Source organism: Capricornis sumatraensis, chromosome 8 (assembly GCF_032405125.1).
Source record: "Capricornis sumatraensis isolate serow.1 chromosome 8, serow.2, whole genome shotgun sequence".
In the NCBI taxonomy this organism is placed as follows: domain Eukaryota; kingdom Metazoa; phylum Chordata; class Mammalia; order Artiodactyla; family Bovidae; genus Capricornis; species Capricornis sumatraensis.
In genome coordinates this window covers 41,463,351-41,479,180 of record NC_091076.1, presented here as the reverse complement: position 1 = coordinate 41,479,180, position 15,830 = coordinate 41,463,351, and the positions used below count along the sequence as shown (strand labels likewise).

The 15,830-nt window shown below is 46.4% G+C and overlaps 1 protein-coding gene across 1 annotated transcript in view; it reads left to right on the top strand.

Annotated features, from left to right (window-relative positions):
• The window catches only part of ME3 (malic enzyme 3), a 227,137-nt gene that overhangs the window by 92,203 nt on the left and 119,104 nt on the right, over positions 1–15,830 (top strand). Inside the window, exon 2 of the mRNA XM_068977703.1 lies at positions 15,107–15,240. Coding sequence (XP_068833804.1) covers positions 15,107–15,240 — 134 coding nt within the window. The remainder of the gene's footprint in view (positions 1–15,106; positions 15,241–15,830) is intronic.

The following is a 15,830-nucleotide window of genomic DNA, read 5'->3' as shown; positions in this document are numbered from 1 at the left end:
GTTTCCTAAAAAGATGGGCACAATAAAGGACAGAAATGGTTTGGACCTAACAGAGGCAGAAGATATTAAGAAGAGGTGGCAAGAGTACATAGAAGAACTGCTCCAAAAAGGTCTTAATGACCCAGATAACCACGATGGTGTGATCACTCACCTAGAGCCAGACATCCTGGAATGTGAAGTCAAGTCGGCCTTAGGAAGCATTACCATGAAAAAGGCTAGTGGAGGTGATGTAGTTCCAGCTGAGCTGGAATTCAAATCCTAAAAGATGATTTTGAGAAAGTGCTGCACTCAATATGGCAGCAAATTTGGAAAGTTGAGCAGTGGCCACAGGACTGGACAAGGTCAATTTTCATTCCAATCCCAAAGAAGGGCAGTGCCGAAGAATGTTCAAAATACCTCACAAGTGCACTCATTTCACATGCTAGCAAAATAATGCTCAAAACCCTTCAAGCTAGGCTTCAACAGTACGTGAACTGAACTTCCAGATGTACAAGCTGGGTTCAGAAAAGGCAGAAGAACCAGAGATCAAATTGCCAACATCCACTGAATTATTGAAAAAGCAATGGTATTCCAGAAAAACATCTACTGCTTCATCGTCTATGCTAAAACCTTTGTATGGATCATAACAAACTGGAAAATTCTTCAAGAGATAGGAATGCCAGACCACCTTACCTGCCTCCTGAGAAACCTGTATGCAGGTCAAGAAGCAACAGTTAGAACCAGGCATGGAACAAGAAACTGCTTCAAAACTGGGAAAGGAGTACGTCAAGGCTGTATATTGTCACCCTGCTTATTTAACTTCTATGCAGAGTACATCATGAGAAACGCTGGGCTGGAGGAAGCACAAGCTGGAATCAAGATTGCTGGGAGAAATATCAATAACCTCAGATACGCAGATGACACCACCCTTATGGCAGAAAGTGAAGAGGAACGAAAGAGCCTCTTGATGAAAGTGAAAGAGGAGAGTGAAAAAGTTGGCTTAGAGTTCACCATTCATGAAACTAAGATCATGGCATCCAGTCCCATCACTTCATGGCAAATAGATGGGGAAAAAATGAAAATAGTGACAGACTATTTTCTTGGGTTCTAAAATCATTGCAGATGGTGACTGCAGCTGTGAAATTAAAAGATGCTTGCTCCTTGGAAGAAAAGCTATGACAAACCTAAACAGTATTTTCAAAAGCAAAGACATCACTTTACTGACAAAGGTGATACTTTGTTTGACAAGGTCAGGGCTATGGTTTTCCCAGTAGTCGTGTACCGGTGTGAGAGTTGAACCATAAAGAAGGCTGAACACCAAAGAATTGATGCTTTCGAAAACTGTGGTGCTGGAGAGACTCTTGAGATTCCCTCGGACAGCAAGGAGATCCAACCAGTCAATCCTAAGGGAGATCAACCCTGAACATTCCCTGGAAGGAATCAGCTAAAGCTGAAACTTCCAATACTTTGGCCACCTGGTGTGAAGAGCTGACTCTTTGGAAAAGCCCTGATGCTGGGAAAGATTGAAGGCAGGAGGAGAAAAGGGCGACAGAGGATGAGATGGTAGGATAACATCACTGACTCAATGGACATGAGTTTGGACAAACTCCAGATGATGGTGAAGGACAGGGAAGCCTGGCGTGCTGCAGTCCGTGAGGTCACAAAGAGTCGGACACGACTGAGTGACTGAACAATAACAGGAACAACAAATTACTATCTTCACTCTATAGATGAGCAAATTGAGGCTCAGAGACGTTAAGAATATTATTGAGGATCACACAGCTGGTGAAGAAGAGTCACGATTTGAATTGAGGACTGGTGCCTTCAAAACCTCATCTCCCTTCTCCATGGCCTGTTATGGGTCATCTGCACACTACAGGCCAGAACGCCAACAAAAATACCATTAGCACTATTTTGCTGGGCGTCACAGCCTGCCAGGCACTGAACTAGTCTGCTTACTTCTGAATTGATTCCAAAGTATCAAGGGGTGCAGAGTGCACTGGTTTGGCTAGAAAGATGACTACACTGAAACTCCTTGGCAGCAGGGGCCGTGTCTATTTGGTCTCTCGTATGTCTGGTGCCTTCTACATGGCTGGTCCTCCAAACGTGCTTGTTAAATGCATGATTATGTAAATGAATTGACAACAATTTGGAGTGGAATTCAAGGTTCAAGTCCTATCCCAAGGTGCTGTTAGGGTCTTAAATTTAGGTAAATTATTAAACTCTGTTAGCCTCCCAGTTACTGTTTACAAAATGAACAAAACACTTTCATAGCCTACCTCTAGGGCGGTGGTTCCCTATTGCTGTACCTTGAACTCACCTGTGGACCTCTAAAAACTCTTCATACAGACTTCCCATTCCCAGAATTATGACTTAATGGATATGGGGTGTGACCTGGGCATTTAATAGCCCCTTAGTGGTTCTGGGGCTTCCCAGATGGCCCTAGTTGTAAAGAACCTGCGTGCCAATGTAGAAGGCATAAGAGATGCAGGTTCAATCCCTGGGTCAGGAAGATCCCCCAGAGGAGGGCATGGCAAGCCACTCCAGTCTTCTTGCCTGGAGAATCCTATGGACAGAGGAGCCTGGAGGGCTACAGTCCATAGGGTCACAAAGAGTCAGGCACAACTGAAGTGACTTAGCATGCGTGCATTAGTGGTTCTGCTAGGTAGCAAAATTCGGGAACCACTGTCATCAGGATATTCTTTTGGGGTTTTGTGATTGTCAAATATAACAAAGGAAATGCAATCACTTCGTACAACCTAAGGAAGCCATCACTATAAACAGTTGTTATAAAGTCAGTCCAAAGTGACTGTGGACCTACAATTCCTGTCTTCCTCTGTCACCACAGAGGAGACGGAGTACCCTGATCACCTGTGTGCACATCAGTCATCTGTCTCCAGGACGAAATGATCTCCTCCTGCTCCACCTGATGGGGTGCAGAGCTGAGCTCAAGGCCCGGGAGGAGGAGGAGGAGGATTCAGTTAACCCCAGGGTGGAACGGGTTAACACTCATCTGCTGGACAGCTGCCCTGTAAGTTGAGCTTGTCCTTGCTTGCTCTCACGTCTGGCTCTGGCATCCCCACCCAAGTGTCGGCGTGCACCAGGCATGCGTGTACTGATACAATGGCTATTCAGTGTGTGTTTTACTCCCCAGGTCGTAGTTCACATTATGACCCAGTCATCCCAGGTTGGGCAGGTCAAGGAGCCACTGTGCTGCTGGAGGAAGGAAGCGGTGCTCCCTGGCCCTCAGCGGCTCCCCTGCCCTTCACCTTCCTGTGCCCATCCTCTGTTGAGGGTTAGCTGAGTTAGAGGGCCAACGGGGTGCCAAGAGCAATAGTATTTAAATTTTAAATAATAGCCTCGTGGGAAGAGAGGGCCATGAAGCATTCAAACGCCACAGGGAATTTTGCCAACAGAGTGATTCATAAGCCTTCCCGCTATCCCCCTCTGTTCCCTTGTTCAGGTAGGACAAAACTCCTAGATCCTGCCACACCTTTGAATTTACAGAGATCCCAACATCAGTGTTCTTACTCAATCGGCACAACTGTTCAGTTGTGTCAGCAAACTCAGAGAGATGAGGTCACTGCCCCCAGAATCACACAGCTGGAGAGTAGAGGGCCTTAGCGCTTTGGTCTTTCGGTCCCCCCGCCACCATGGGCTGTGTGAGGGCAGCACCTCTCTGTCCTGGTCGTCCCACGGAAGGGAGACGGAACTGTAGGTCCCGCAGAACAAGACGTGCCCCTGTGTGCACCTTGTAGCCAGGCAGCCTCTGTACCCTTGCAGCCTGCGGCACCAAAGCCCAGTCTTCGAGCCCAAAACTTGTTTAGGGTTCGTTCTCAGCACTCAGGAGCAATGTATCTTCCACTCTCCTTTTGGGCATTTATAATGTGTTTCTGGATCTGTGATTTTGCCCCTGTTCGCAGAAGCATGTCTGGGAGGAAGGCCATTCTCAGGTCTGTGTCTGCTAAGACTTCCCGATGCTTGTGCTTCTGAAGCCCCCCAAATATCCATCTCAAAGGAATGCCCAGGGGCCTTCCTAAACCTGGGGTTCAGTCAGAGAGCAGCAGCCACAGTAATCTCTCTTCCTATCGCCAGTGGGAATCCACGTCACCCTCACCCAAGCAGAGTCATAAAAAATTAGGCAAGAGCAGGGGGAAATGCCTTCCAGTCCCCTAACAGCTAATCAGCTTTAATTGTACAGTTTCGCAGCTGACTGTCCCCGCCGTGGCTCCTCTCTGCTGTTGCAGCTGATTGGTGGAGGAAGCGGGCCACAGCATAAGCCTTCAGCCCAAAGCATGACGTAATGGTGGTGGGACAGAAACCTTTGCTGTTACACGTGTGTCTGCTAATCCTTCCTTCCAGCAGCGACACTGCTCCAAGGAAACTGGCTACGTGTATGTCATGGGCCAAGCACATAATCCCAGAGGCACAAGCACACCCGCTTTTCTCATAGGCTGATGGGCCCGGTGCTAACACAGAGGAGCAGCAGCTGAACCACTAAGGTAACTGGCTGTATTTGGAGAAGCAGAATAATTCCATCTCCAATCAAATCAAAGTCAACTCAGTCAAAAGTGTTGGTCGCACAGTCGTGTCCACCTCTTTGCGACCCCACGGACTGTAGCCCACCAGTCTCTTCTCTCTGTAGAATTTTCCAGGCAAGAATACTTGAAGTGGCTAGCCATTCCCTTCTCCAGGGAATCTTCCCAACCCAGGGACTGAACCCAGGTCTCCCACTTTACCGTCTGAGCCACCAGGGAAGCTCAACGCAGTCAACAAACTGTTTAACCTGGCCACTCGCAGGAGCAGTTCAGAGCAGAGTGTAAACTTTGGAAGCACATGGATCTGGGTTCCACTCCTGGTTCTTCCATCCACCTGCTGTGTGACCTTGCCTAACTACCTTTCTAGACTCAGTTTTCTAGTCCATAAAATGGGGATAACATCATAGGATTGTTAACTCAGGGTTGTGGTGGGGATTAAATGAGACGATCAGTTCAGTTCAGTTCAGTCACTCAGTTGTGTCCAACTTTTTGTGACCCCATGAATCGCAGCACGCCAGGCCTTCCTGTCCATCACCATCTCCTGGAGTTCACTCAGACTCACGTCCATCGAGTCTGTGATGCCATCCAACCATCTCATCCTGGGTCGTCCCCTTCTCCTCCTGCCCCCAATCTCTCCCAGCATCAGAGTCTTTTCCAATGAGTCGATTCTTCGCATGAGGTGTCCAAAGTACTGGAGCTTCAGCTTTAGCATCATTCCTTCCAAAGAAATCCCAGGGCTGATCTCCTTCAGAATGGACTGGGTTGGATCTCCTTGCAGTCCAAGGGACTCTCAAGAGTCTTCTCCAACACCACAGTTCAAAAGCATCAATTCTTCGGCGCTCAGCCTTCTTCACAGTCCAACTCTCAGATCCATACATGACCACAGGAAAAACCATAGCCTTGACTAGACAGACCTTAGTCGGTAAAGTAATGTCTCTGCTTTTGAATATGCTATCTAGGTTGGTCATAACTTTTCTTCAAGGAGTAAGCATCTTTTAATTTCATGGCTGCAGTCACCATCTGCAGTGATTTTGGAGCCCCCTAAAATAAAGTCTGACACTGTTTCCACTGTTTCCCCATCTATTTCCCATGAAGTGATGGGACCAGATGCCATGATCTTCGTTTTCTGAATGTTGAGCTTTAAGCCAACTTTTTCACTCTCCACTTTCACTTTCATCAAGAGGCTTTTTAGCTCCTCTTCACTTTCTGCCATAAGGGTGGTGTCATCTGCATATCTGAGGTAATTGATATTTCTCCTGGCAATCTTGATTCCAGCTTGTGTTTCTTCCAGTCCAGCGTTTCTCATGATGTGCTCTGCATAGAAGTTAAATAAGCAGGGTGACAATATACAGCCTTGACGTACTCCTTTTCCTATTTGGAACCAGTCTGTTGTTCCATGTCCAGTTCTAACTGTTGCTTCCTGATCTGCATACAGATTCCTCAAGAGGCAGGTTAGATGGTCTGGTATTCCCATCTCTTTCAGAATTTTCCACAGTTTATTGTGATCCACACAGTCAAAGGCTTTGGCATAGTCAATAAAGCAGAAATAGATGTATTTCTGGAACTCTCTTGCTTTTTCCATGATCCAGCGGATGTTGGCAATTTGATCTCTGGTTCCTCTGCCTTTTCTGAAACCAGCTTGAACATCAGGGAGTTCACGGTTCACGTATTGCTGCAGCCTGGCTTGTACAAAGTGCCTATCTCAGTGCCCGACCTAACCCCGTGGGTGCTCTTGTTATTGTTATTGGCGATGATATTTTTGTGCTTCAGCCTGTATTAGCTGCTTCCAAGTGTCTAGTTCGCACTACCCTGCATTTGTTAATTAACTGATGCTCGAGAAACCAAGCAGGAAATGCCCTTCATGTGCTAAAATGTATGGCACCGACTCTAAGAGAGAGGGGAGAGCTGAATGAGGTAGGGTATCAGGGAAGACCTCCTGGAGGAGGTGGCCTCGACTGGGGATTGGAAGATGGGAGAGGAATGCTTCAGAGCACACTGGGCAGGGGTCCTGATGTGGACCAGAGTGTGACAGGCAGAGTGAGCGCGTCTGCTGGGGGCGGGGGGGCAGTTTGGCGTGGGGAGCGCAGGGAGCTGCAGAGGCAGGAGCCTGGCCTGAGCCATTGGAGGCGCGGTTATGCTGGATGTGGTGACGTCCCTTCAGCCTCTCTCTGCTGGACGAGCTCCCAACCACCCTCCAGGGCTCGTCTCCAGCATCGCTCCTGAACTCTCCTGTGTCACCCTGCCCCATGAACAGATAACAGTGGTAATAAGGAGAATATGTGGTGTTCCCTGAGCACTTCCTGTGTGCCAGTACCCATGCTGAGCATTTCACACCGGTATTTCAGTGAATGCCACCGCACGTGACATGGCCACATCCCATTTCTTAGGTTGGAGAAGTGTCCTGTGCGAGGCAGAGGCTCTGGATCGCCTGTACACGTTAATCCACGTGTCTTTGCTGGTCGACCCAGAAGCTCATTTCTTTTCGGGCTGCCTAACGGGGTGCACCTTGGCACAAAGTAGGAGCTCATAAATGCTTGAACAACGAATGAAACGAGAGTGTCAAGTGCACAGCAGGACTCTGGAGCCGGAGGAAATAGGCAGATTGCCAAGAGGGGCAGGGAGCCCTCCTGTCGGGAAAGCTTAGTTTTTGAGGAGCTGGGCACTGGGAAGCCTGGGTCTCAGGACAGCAGGAGGCTGGGGCGGGGCCCGGCCTGACAGGCTCACTGCCTTCAAGCCACTTGATGGTGTGTGTGCTCAGCTGCTAAGTCATGTCCAACTCCTGTGACGATGGAGCCCACCAGGCTCCTCTGTCCATGGGATTTTCCAGGCAAAATTACTGGAGTGGGTTGCCATTCCCTTCTCCAGAGTATTTGATGCTGGAATCTATTTAAATGTCTTATCTCCGGTGCCAGTCTCTGATGCCAATAGTTTTGTCCTGGGTTGAGCCTACAAGTGGAATTCAGCAGCTGGGCCAGAGATGCTCATTCAGGGAAGATGATCAGATAGGTAAGGTCAGGGGTGATGGTTGAAAGCTTAACCCTGTCTCAGCGTAGGCACTGACCAATAAAAACAGTCCCAGACCTTTCCTGCTAGAGCAGGATGTTGAAGCCACCCACTCTGCCAAATGTTAACCCATTGTTTGTTGATCTTGGGGAGGTGCCAAAGGTTCCCTGGGAGAAGCCAGAGCAGGTTGGGAGGGGCACCTGGTTGGGGGAAGTAGTCAGAGAAATGGCTCTGTAGCAATTCAGATATTTCAAAAAAGTCACAACTGGTAGATTACTACTGGAGTGTCGTAGCTAAACACCCCAAGATCGCTTTCTGCTAAGAGAATCAGACATTTTTCAAAACCCACTTGTCCTATTTTGAAGACTGTGTTAAAACTTGATGATAAAACTTCCCTGGTGGTCCAGTGGTTAAGAGTCTGCCTTGCGATGCAAGGGACACCAGTTAAATCCCTGGTCCAGGAAGATCCCACATGCCACAAGCAACTAAGCCCAAAAGCCAAGCCCACGTGCTGCGACTCCTGAAGCCTGTGGACCTGGAGCCACAAGAGAAGCCACAACAGTGAGAAGCCCCAGGACCCCAACCAGAGAAAGGCTGCTCAGAGCAAGCAGAGAAAGGCTGCTCAGCGCAAGCAGAGGAAGTCCTGCTCAGCACAGCCAGAGAAAGTCCTGCTCAGTGCAGCCAGAGAAAGGCTGCTCAGTGCAAGCAGAGAAAGGCTGCTCAGCGCAACCAGAGAAAGCCTGCTCAGCGCAACCAGAGAAAGCCTGCTCAGCGCAACCAGAGAAAGCCTGCATGCAGCAGTGAAGACCCAGTGCAGCCAAAAAAATCAAATAAAATAATCTTTAACAACAACAACAAAAACTGGATAATATGAGCCAATACTTTACTTGGCTAGGCACACAGAAGCCATAAATTCTCAGTGCAGTAAGGATTAAGGATTACCCCCTAGCCCTCACCCCCACCACTATCAACTTCTCCATGTTGTACAAACCTTACTCCTACCTTAGGACTCCTGGTATCCCTTATGGAAATTATCCAGGCCAAGAGCCTGAGTGCTTTCTCTTGTAGAGCTCTAATACTTCTTCCTTACACCCTAATGAGTCATTTTGTGCCTGTCCCATTTTGGAAGCTAAAAGTACACAGTAAAGCTAAAGTACCTGCATTTCTTCTCTGCAAACTTGTAAATCTGAGGTTGCCTTAACATTACTTTCAGGGTGAAAAGAAGCTTATAGAAGTTTTGTTTTTTTTTTTTTAAATCCCTGAAATTACCAGCTGCTAAACAGTCATACTTTTTCCTGAAATACCAAAGAAGTTGGTGGCAGTAAGCCAAGAGAAATAGCCTGTAGAGAGACTTGAGCTGTTATTAAAAGCCAAGTGGTCATTAACAAAGATGATGTCATAATTAAATGTCCTGGCCTGCCTAGGATCCTGGGTCCAAGGAAAGACAATTCCAGTCTTTACTAAACCAGTAAAAACTCACCTGCCTAATAGTGTTTAGTGAAAGTACAAGATGTTTCCTGAAAAAGAATCAGGGACCTCGGTGTCATACCAAGCTTGCAGAGGTGATGGCCAGCACAGGGAATTTGTGAACTGGTGACTTTGGGCTTTGATGAAGAAAACAGTAGGAATTTTATGTGCCCAGAGTGCTTTGAAAAGTGCCATGAGTCATATTTTCAGAGCTGAGCCTCTCCTAAGATAGGTTTTTCATACAGTTCCAGCAGTTCTTCTGAGAGGAGGAACGATTCCTCAGGATTTTTATAAGCTGAATCATCATTGCTCCTTTATAAAAACATAACCACAGCCCAGAACTCGTAGTTTCAGAGATTCCCAAGTTACAAAACAAAAAGGAAGAGGAATTGGGAATAGCCAAGGAATCTAACTTTTATTTACTTTTCCCCTCTGTTTCTCTTTTTTTTCCCACCCTTCCTTCACCCGCACCATCCCAGCTCACATTTTCTGAGGTCCATCTCACCAAGGTCCTGGCAGGGTGAACACTATATAAGTGGCAAAGCTGCAGCCGCTCCTGAATAGAGATGCGGAAGGAAGAAACAGACGTGTGGACACGAGGAGGGGGACGAGCTGGGAGACTGGAACCGATGTGTGTGCATTGCCATGTGTGAGACAGATGGCTGGTGGGGGGCTGCTGTGCAGCTCAGGGAGCTCAGCTTGGTGTTCCGTGGTGACCTAGAGGGGTGGGATGGTGCGGGGGCAGGAGAGCCGCCCAGGAGGGAGGAGATATATGTATGCATATAGCCGATGCCCCTCATCGTGCAGCAGAAGCTAACACAGCATTGCAAAGTAACTACACCCCAAGATTTAAAAAAAAAAATGCAGCCTGTGATCAACTCTTGGTTGTGTCACTTACCTCTAGTCAAAGAAATCATCAGGAAAAAAGTTATCACACCGAATGGTTGTAAGATGCATCCTGGTTTAAGAAACGATAAAATATGGGTCAATAGCTGTGCAACTTCAGGAGCATCAACTAACGCCTTGCGCTCAATTGTGTCCTCTGTACAGTAGAGGGTACAAAAACCTCCTTACAAGGTGATTGTTAAGGATGGAGTGAGGTTGGGTATTTATTGGTCCTTGTCTTAGGACTGATGATAGCATCAGCTAGGTGGGATGATCAGTATATGGACTTGAATCACCCTGTCATTGTTAAATCCCCTGTAAAGGCTCGGTGGTAAAGAACCTGCCTGCCAATGCAGGAGACCTGTGTTCGACCCCTGAGTCAGGAAACCCCCTGGAGAAGGAAACGGCAACCCACTCCAGTATTCTTGCCTGGGAAATCCCATGGACAGAGGAGCCTGGCGGGCTACAGTCCGTGGGGTCACAAAAGAGTCGGACACAACTTCATGGCTAAACAAGAAGAAGCACTATGTTCATTGTAGATGAGGTATTTTCCAGCTGGTGGAAGAATGAGAAGACTTGGTGCTTCCTACCCATTCAACCTCCTCCTGTGCAAGGAAATCTGGGGACGCTAGACAGCCATAAGTGTCAGTTAGTTTTTACTTATCACCTACAGCCTTCGCTTCTACAGGGAACCTTCATTACCTGAGGCCCATTATGAAGAGAGGGCTTAACCTGCGTTGCCCCAGGTATCATCAGCCTTGACTACAGTGGGGGTCATCAGAGCAGTATTAATTACTGAATTAGTTAATTAAGGACTGTTCTCAGTCCCCTACACAATCCCCCCACCTTGGGGATTCTGGTCCCTTTCTTGTTAATGTCTGCCGCCCATGGAGCCACTCTGGGGCTCACCGCTTCGGCCACTGCCAGGGTGAGAAGGTTGAGGAAGCCTACACTGATTTCTAGGCAGTTCTAGGGCAGCCCTCATTCAGCAGAGCCACCCGGAGTCCTACATGGAAGAGGTGTCTTTTTTTTCACAGGGTGTTGCTCTTCATCACTTCAGGATAAAGGCAGGGCAGTTGGAGTGCTCATGTCCCCCAATATCCCTTATGAGAACAGTTCCTGCAACTTCTGCCAGCAGACACCATCTCCAGAGGGTTTAACTGGGCCAGGGAGCAGATTCCATGACGTCTTACTTATCCCCCATGTCTCCCTGCTCGTGCCCAAACCAGAAAGGGCCATTCTGTGAAAGACACTGGTCAGACAATGAAAAGACAGGCCACAGACTGGAAGAAATATTTCCAAAACACACGTCTGATGCAGAACTTGTATCCAAAATATGCAAAGAATTCTTTTAAAACAGCTTTATTGAGTTACAATTCACATACCATACAATTCACTCATTTTAAGGATACAGCTCAGTGATTTTTGGAGATAATCTGGTTTTAACTTTTTAAGGTGTGGTCAAGTATATATATAAAACAAAGTTTGGGTAAACCATTTTCAAGTGTACAGTTAAGTGGCACTAAGTACATTCATAATGTTGTGCAACCATCATTACCATCCATTCCCAAAACTTTTTCATTGCCCTAAGGAGAAACTCTGTTACCATTAAGTAATAACTCACCATGGCTTCCCCACCACCCAGCCTTTAGTAATCTCTAATCTACTTTCTGTTGTGATGAATTTGTCTATTCCAGATATTTCCTGTAAGTGGAATCATATAATATTTGTCCTCTTGTATCTGGCTTATTTCATTTAGCATAATGTTTTCAAGGTTCATCCAATGAAGTAGCATGTATCAGAACTTCATTCCTTTTTATGTTTGAATAATTTTCATTGTACGTATACACATTTTGTTTATCCATTCATGTGTTGGTGGACACTTTGGTTGATTCCACCTTTTGGCTGTGGTGAATAATACTGCAGTGAACATGTGAACATCTGTTTAAGTCCTTGCTTTCAGTTTCTGGAATGGAATTTTGGGAGTCATATGGTAATTCTGTGCTTAGCTTTTTGAAGAAATTCAAAATCATTTTCCTATAGAGGCTGCAACACTTTACATTCCTACCAGTAATGTATAAGAGTTTCAGTTTCTCCACATCTTCACCAACACTTGTTATTTTATTTTTTTCATTACAGCCACCCTAGTGGGTGTGAAATGGTTATCTCAGTGTAGTTTTGATTTTATTTTCCCTGATGGCTAATGGGCTTCCCTATTAGCTCAGACAGTAAAGCATCCGCCTGCAATGCAGGAGACCAGGTTCGATACCTGAGTCAAGAGAATCCCCTGGAGGAGGGCAGGGCAAGCCATTCCAGTATCCTTGCCTGGAAAATCTCTTGGACAGAAGAGGCTGGCGGGCTGCAGTCCATGGGGTCACAAAGAGTCGGCCACGACTGAGTGACTAACATATACACACAATGACTAATGATAGGCTTTCCAGGTGGGTCAGTGGTAAAGGATCCACTTGCCAATGCAGGAAACGTGGGTTCCTTCCCCGGGTGGGGAAGAGCCCCTAGAGAAGGAAATGGCAACCCACTGTACTATTCCTGCCTGGGAAATCCCATGGACAGAGGAGCCTGGCAGGCTGCAGTCTGTGGGGTTGCAAAAGAGTCGGACAAGATTTAGCAACTAAACAGCCATGATTAATGATGCTGTGTATTTTTTCTTGTGCTATTGGCCATTTGTATATCTTCCTTGGAGAAATTTCTAAGTCATTTGCCCATTTTTTACTTGGGTTGCTTTTCTTTTTGTTGTGTGTTGTAGAAATGATAGATTCTGAATATTAAGCCCTTATTAGACCTGTGATTTCCAAATATTTTCTCTCATTTTGTAGGCTGTCTTTTCCCTTCCTTGGCAGTTTTCCTTTATGCACAAAAGTTTTTAGATGGAGTCAGTTTATCTAATTTTGTCTTTATTGCCATTGCTTTGGTGCATATCTAAGAATCCATAGTCAAACCCAAGGTCACTAAGATTTACCCCTGTGTTTTCTGTAAGAACTTTATGATTTTAGTTCTTGTGTTTAGACTGTTGATCCACTTGAATTAATTTTTGTTTTGGTGTGAAGTAGGAATCCCCTTGAATTCTTCTGCACATGGCAATCCAGTTGTCCCAGCATCCATTCTTGAAGACACTATTCTCTCTCCATCAAATGGAATTGGCATCATTGTCAAAACCAATTTTCATAGATGTATGGATTTATTTCTGATTTCTTGATTCTTTTCTATTGATCTGTATGTACTTATGCCAGTAACACACTGTTTTGATTACTGTAGTTTTATATTAAGTTTTGAAGTATTCTTTTTAAAAATGGTTTTGGTTGCTCAGGATGCCTTGCTATTCTGTATGAATTTGAAAATTGACTTTCCTATTCCTGCAAAAGAGGCCATTCAAATTTTGATAGGGATTGCATTAAAACTGCAGATCTAAGAACTATTAAAACTAAACAATAAGAAAAAAAAGAGTAAACAAAGGCAAGAATTTTTGAACAATACCTCTCTAAGGAGATGTACAGGTGAGAAGTGAGCATATGAAAAAAAATGTTCAACATCCTATGTTAATAAGGAGTTACAAATTCAAGCAATAATAACATACCACTGCATATGGTGGGCTACATCCTATGGGGTCTCAAAGAGTCGGACACAACTGAGCAACTAACAGACACACACATATATCCATTACAAAGACTAAAATTTCTAAAACTGACAATACCAATTGCTGGACAGGAGGTGGAACAACAGAAACTCATTCATTGCTGGTGGGAGTGCAAAGTTTTACAGCCACTTTAGAAAACAGTTTGGCAGTTTCTTGAAAAGCTAAATACAGTCTTACCATGCACACGCAGTCGCTTCAGTTGTGTCTGACTCTTTGCGACCCCATGGACTGTAGCTCACCAGGCTCCTCTGTCCGTGGGATTCTCCAGGCAAGAATACTGGAGTGGGTTGCCATGCCTTCCTCCAGGGGATCTTCCCGACCCAGAGACTGAACTCCTGTCTCTTTCGTCTCCCGCATTGGCAGGTGGGTTCTTTACCACTAGAGCCGCCTGGGAAGCTCCTCGAGGGATATAGGGCCAGCTAAAAGTTTTCAATGGCTGGAACAGTTTGAGCGAAAAAAATAAGACCGTATTGAATTACAACCCAGAGCATAAAACAAATAGCCATGAGTTCATTCTAATATAAATAAATGGCTAAATAAATAAATAAGTGAGGGAGAAGAGACGAATCTCCTATGGAGAGGAAGTCCAAGAAAGGCATAACTTCACAGTGGAGGGACCTGGCAAGCACTCCTTCAGCCGCGTGGTCTTGGTCAACAGCAGCAATGATAAGTTGTGTTGCTCGTATGTGCCGTGATCTGAAGCGATAAGAATGGCGCTCCGTGGTCTTCCTCCTCAAAACCCATTAGCCCAGTTCTGCCATGAGAGAAGCAAGATACAAATTCCAGTGGAGGGAGAGTGTGCAAAATACCCGACCAGTCCTCCTCAAGACACCCCAAGGTCATCAAAACCAAGGAGGGTCTGAGAAACTGTCAGAGCCAAGGGGAGCCTTAGAAGACCTGATGACTACATGGAATGTGGGATCCTGGATGGGATCCTAAAAAAACAATGAAAAAAGAAACAGGTGGAAAAAAAAAAAAAAAAACTAGGAAATCTGAATAAACCAGGGACTTTATTTAATAATAATGTGTCATTATTGATTCATGAATTCTAACAAATATATCAAAGGGATGGAAGATATTACTAATAGGGCAAATTGGATGAGGAGATATAAGGGAACTCAGTACTGTCTTGTCAATTTTTCTATAAATCTAAACCTGTTCTGGGGACTTCCCTGCAGAGCCAGTGGCAAAGACTCTCTGCTCCCGATGCAGGTTCAATCCCTGGTCAAGAAACCGAATCCCACACGTTGCAACTAAGATCCAGTGCAGCCAAATGAACAACAAAAAATAAATAAATGTTAAAAAAGAAAACTGTTCTAAAAATAAAATACATTTTTAAAAAGAAGTATAAACTGAAAAACCCTGGCAATATACATATTTTCCATGTTTTTCTAAGAGGAAGCTAGACTCCAGGAGAGCCAAAATGACTGACGCAGGATGGCCTGGCTACTTAAAAGGCAGCGGTGGGCTCTGCGCCCGGGACCTCACTGCTGAGTCTCAGTGCCTGGGGCCGATCTGGGGATGGACCCGGGTTTCCTGCACACCCACTTACGTGCGTGCGTTCCTTTCCTGTTCTCCCCAGGGCATGGCCTTTACACTTGAAGAGAGGCTGCAGCTTGGGATCCACGGCCTCATTCCCCCCTGCTTTCTGAGCCAGGATGTCCAGCTCCTCCGGGTCATGAGATACTACGAGCGGCAGCAAAGCGACCTGGACAAGTGAGTGCCGGGCGTCTGTTCCCTCACCCAGTGCCGGGCTCAGCTGTCTCCCACGATCCTCAGACGATTATCTGGACGCTCTCTAGCTAGGAAAGGCCGAGAGCCCCGAGAGAGCCCAGACCCAGCCTTGCCTTCTACAGGGCGATGGTCTCCCTGAGGGACAGGGCTTGTTGTGATCGAGCCATGTGTGTGTCCTGGGAGGACTGAGAAGTTTGCCTGAACTCCAACCAGGGGGATCCGGTTGGGCCTTCCAGAAGTGAGGAAATCAGAGTCAGCCCAGGAAGCAGCGATAGTACCAGTGGAAGTACCAGTGGACATCAGCATTCAGCAGTGGGGTTCCCAGAAGGATTTCACTCAGTGGGAAGGAGGGGAGCAAAAATGTAGGCATATATGCAAAGAGTCGGACACAGCTGAGCACGCACACACGTAGAGAACTGTGGACACAGCGGGGGAAGGGGACAGTGCCACAAATTGAGAGAGTAGTGCTGAAACATCCATTATCATATATAAAATAGATAGCCAGTGGAAGAGCTCAACCTACCGCCTGGTGACAACCTAGAGGCGTGGGCTGGGGCTGGGGGTGGGAGGGA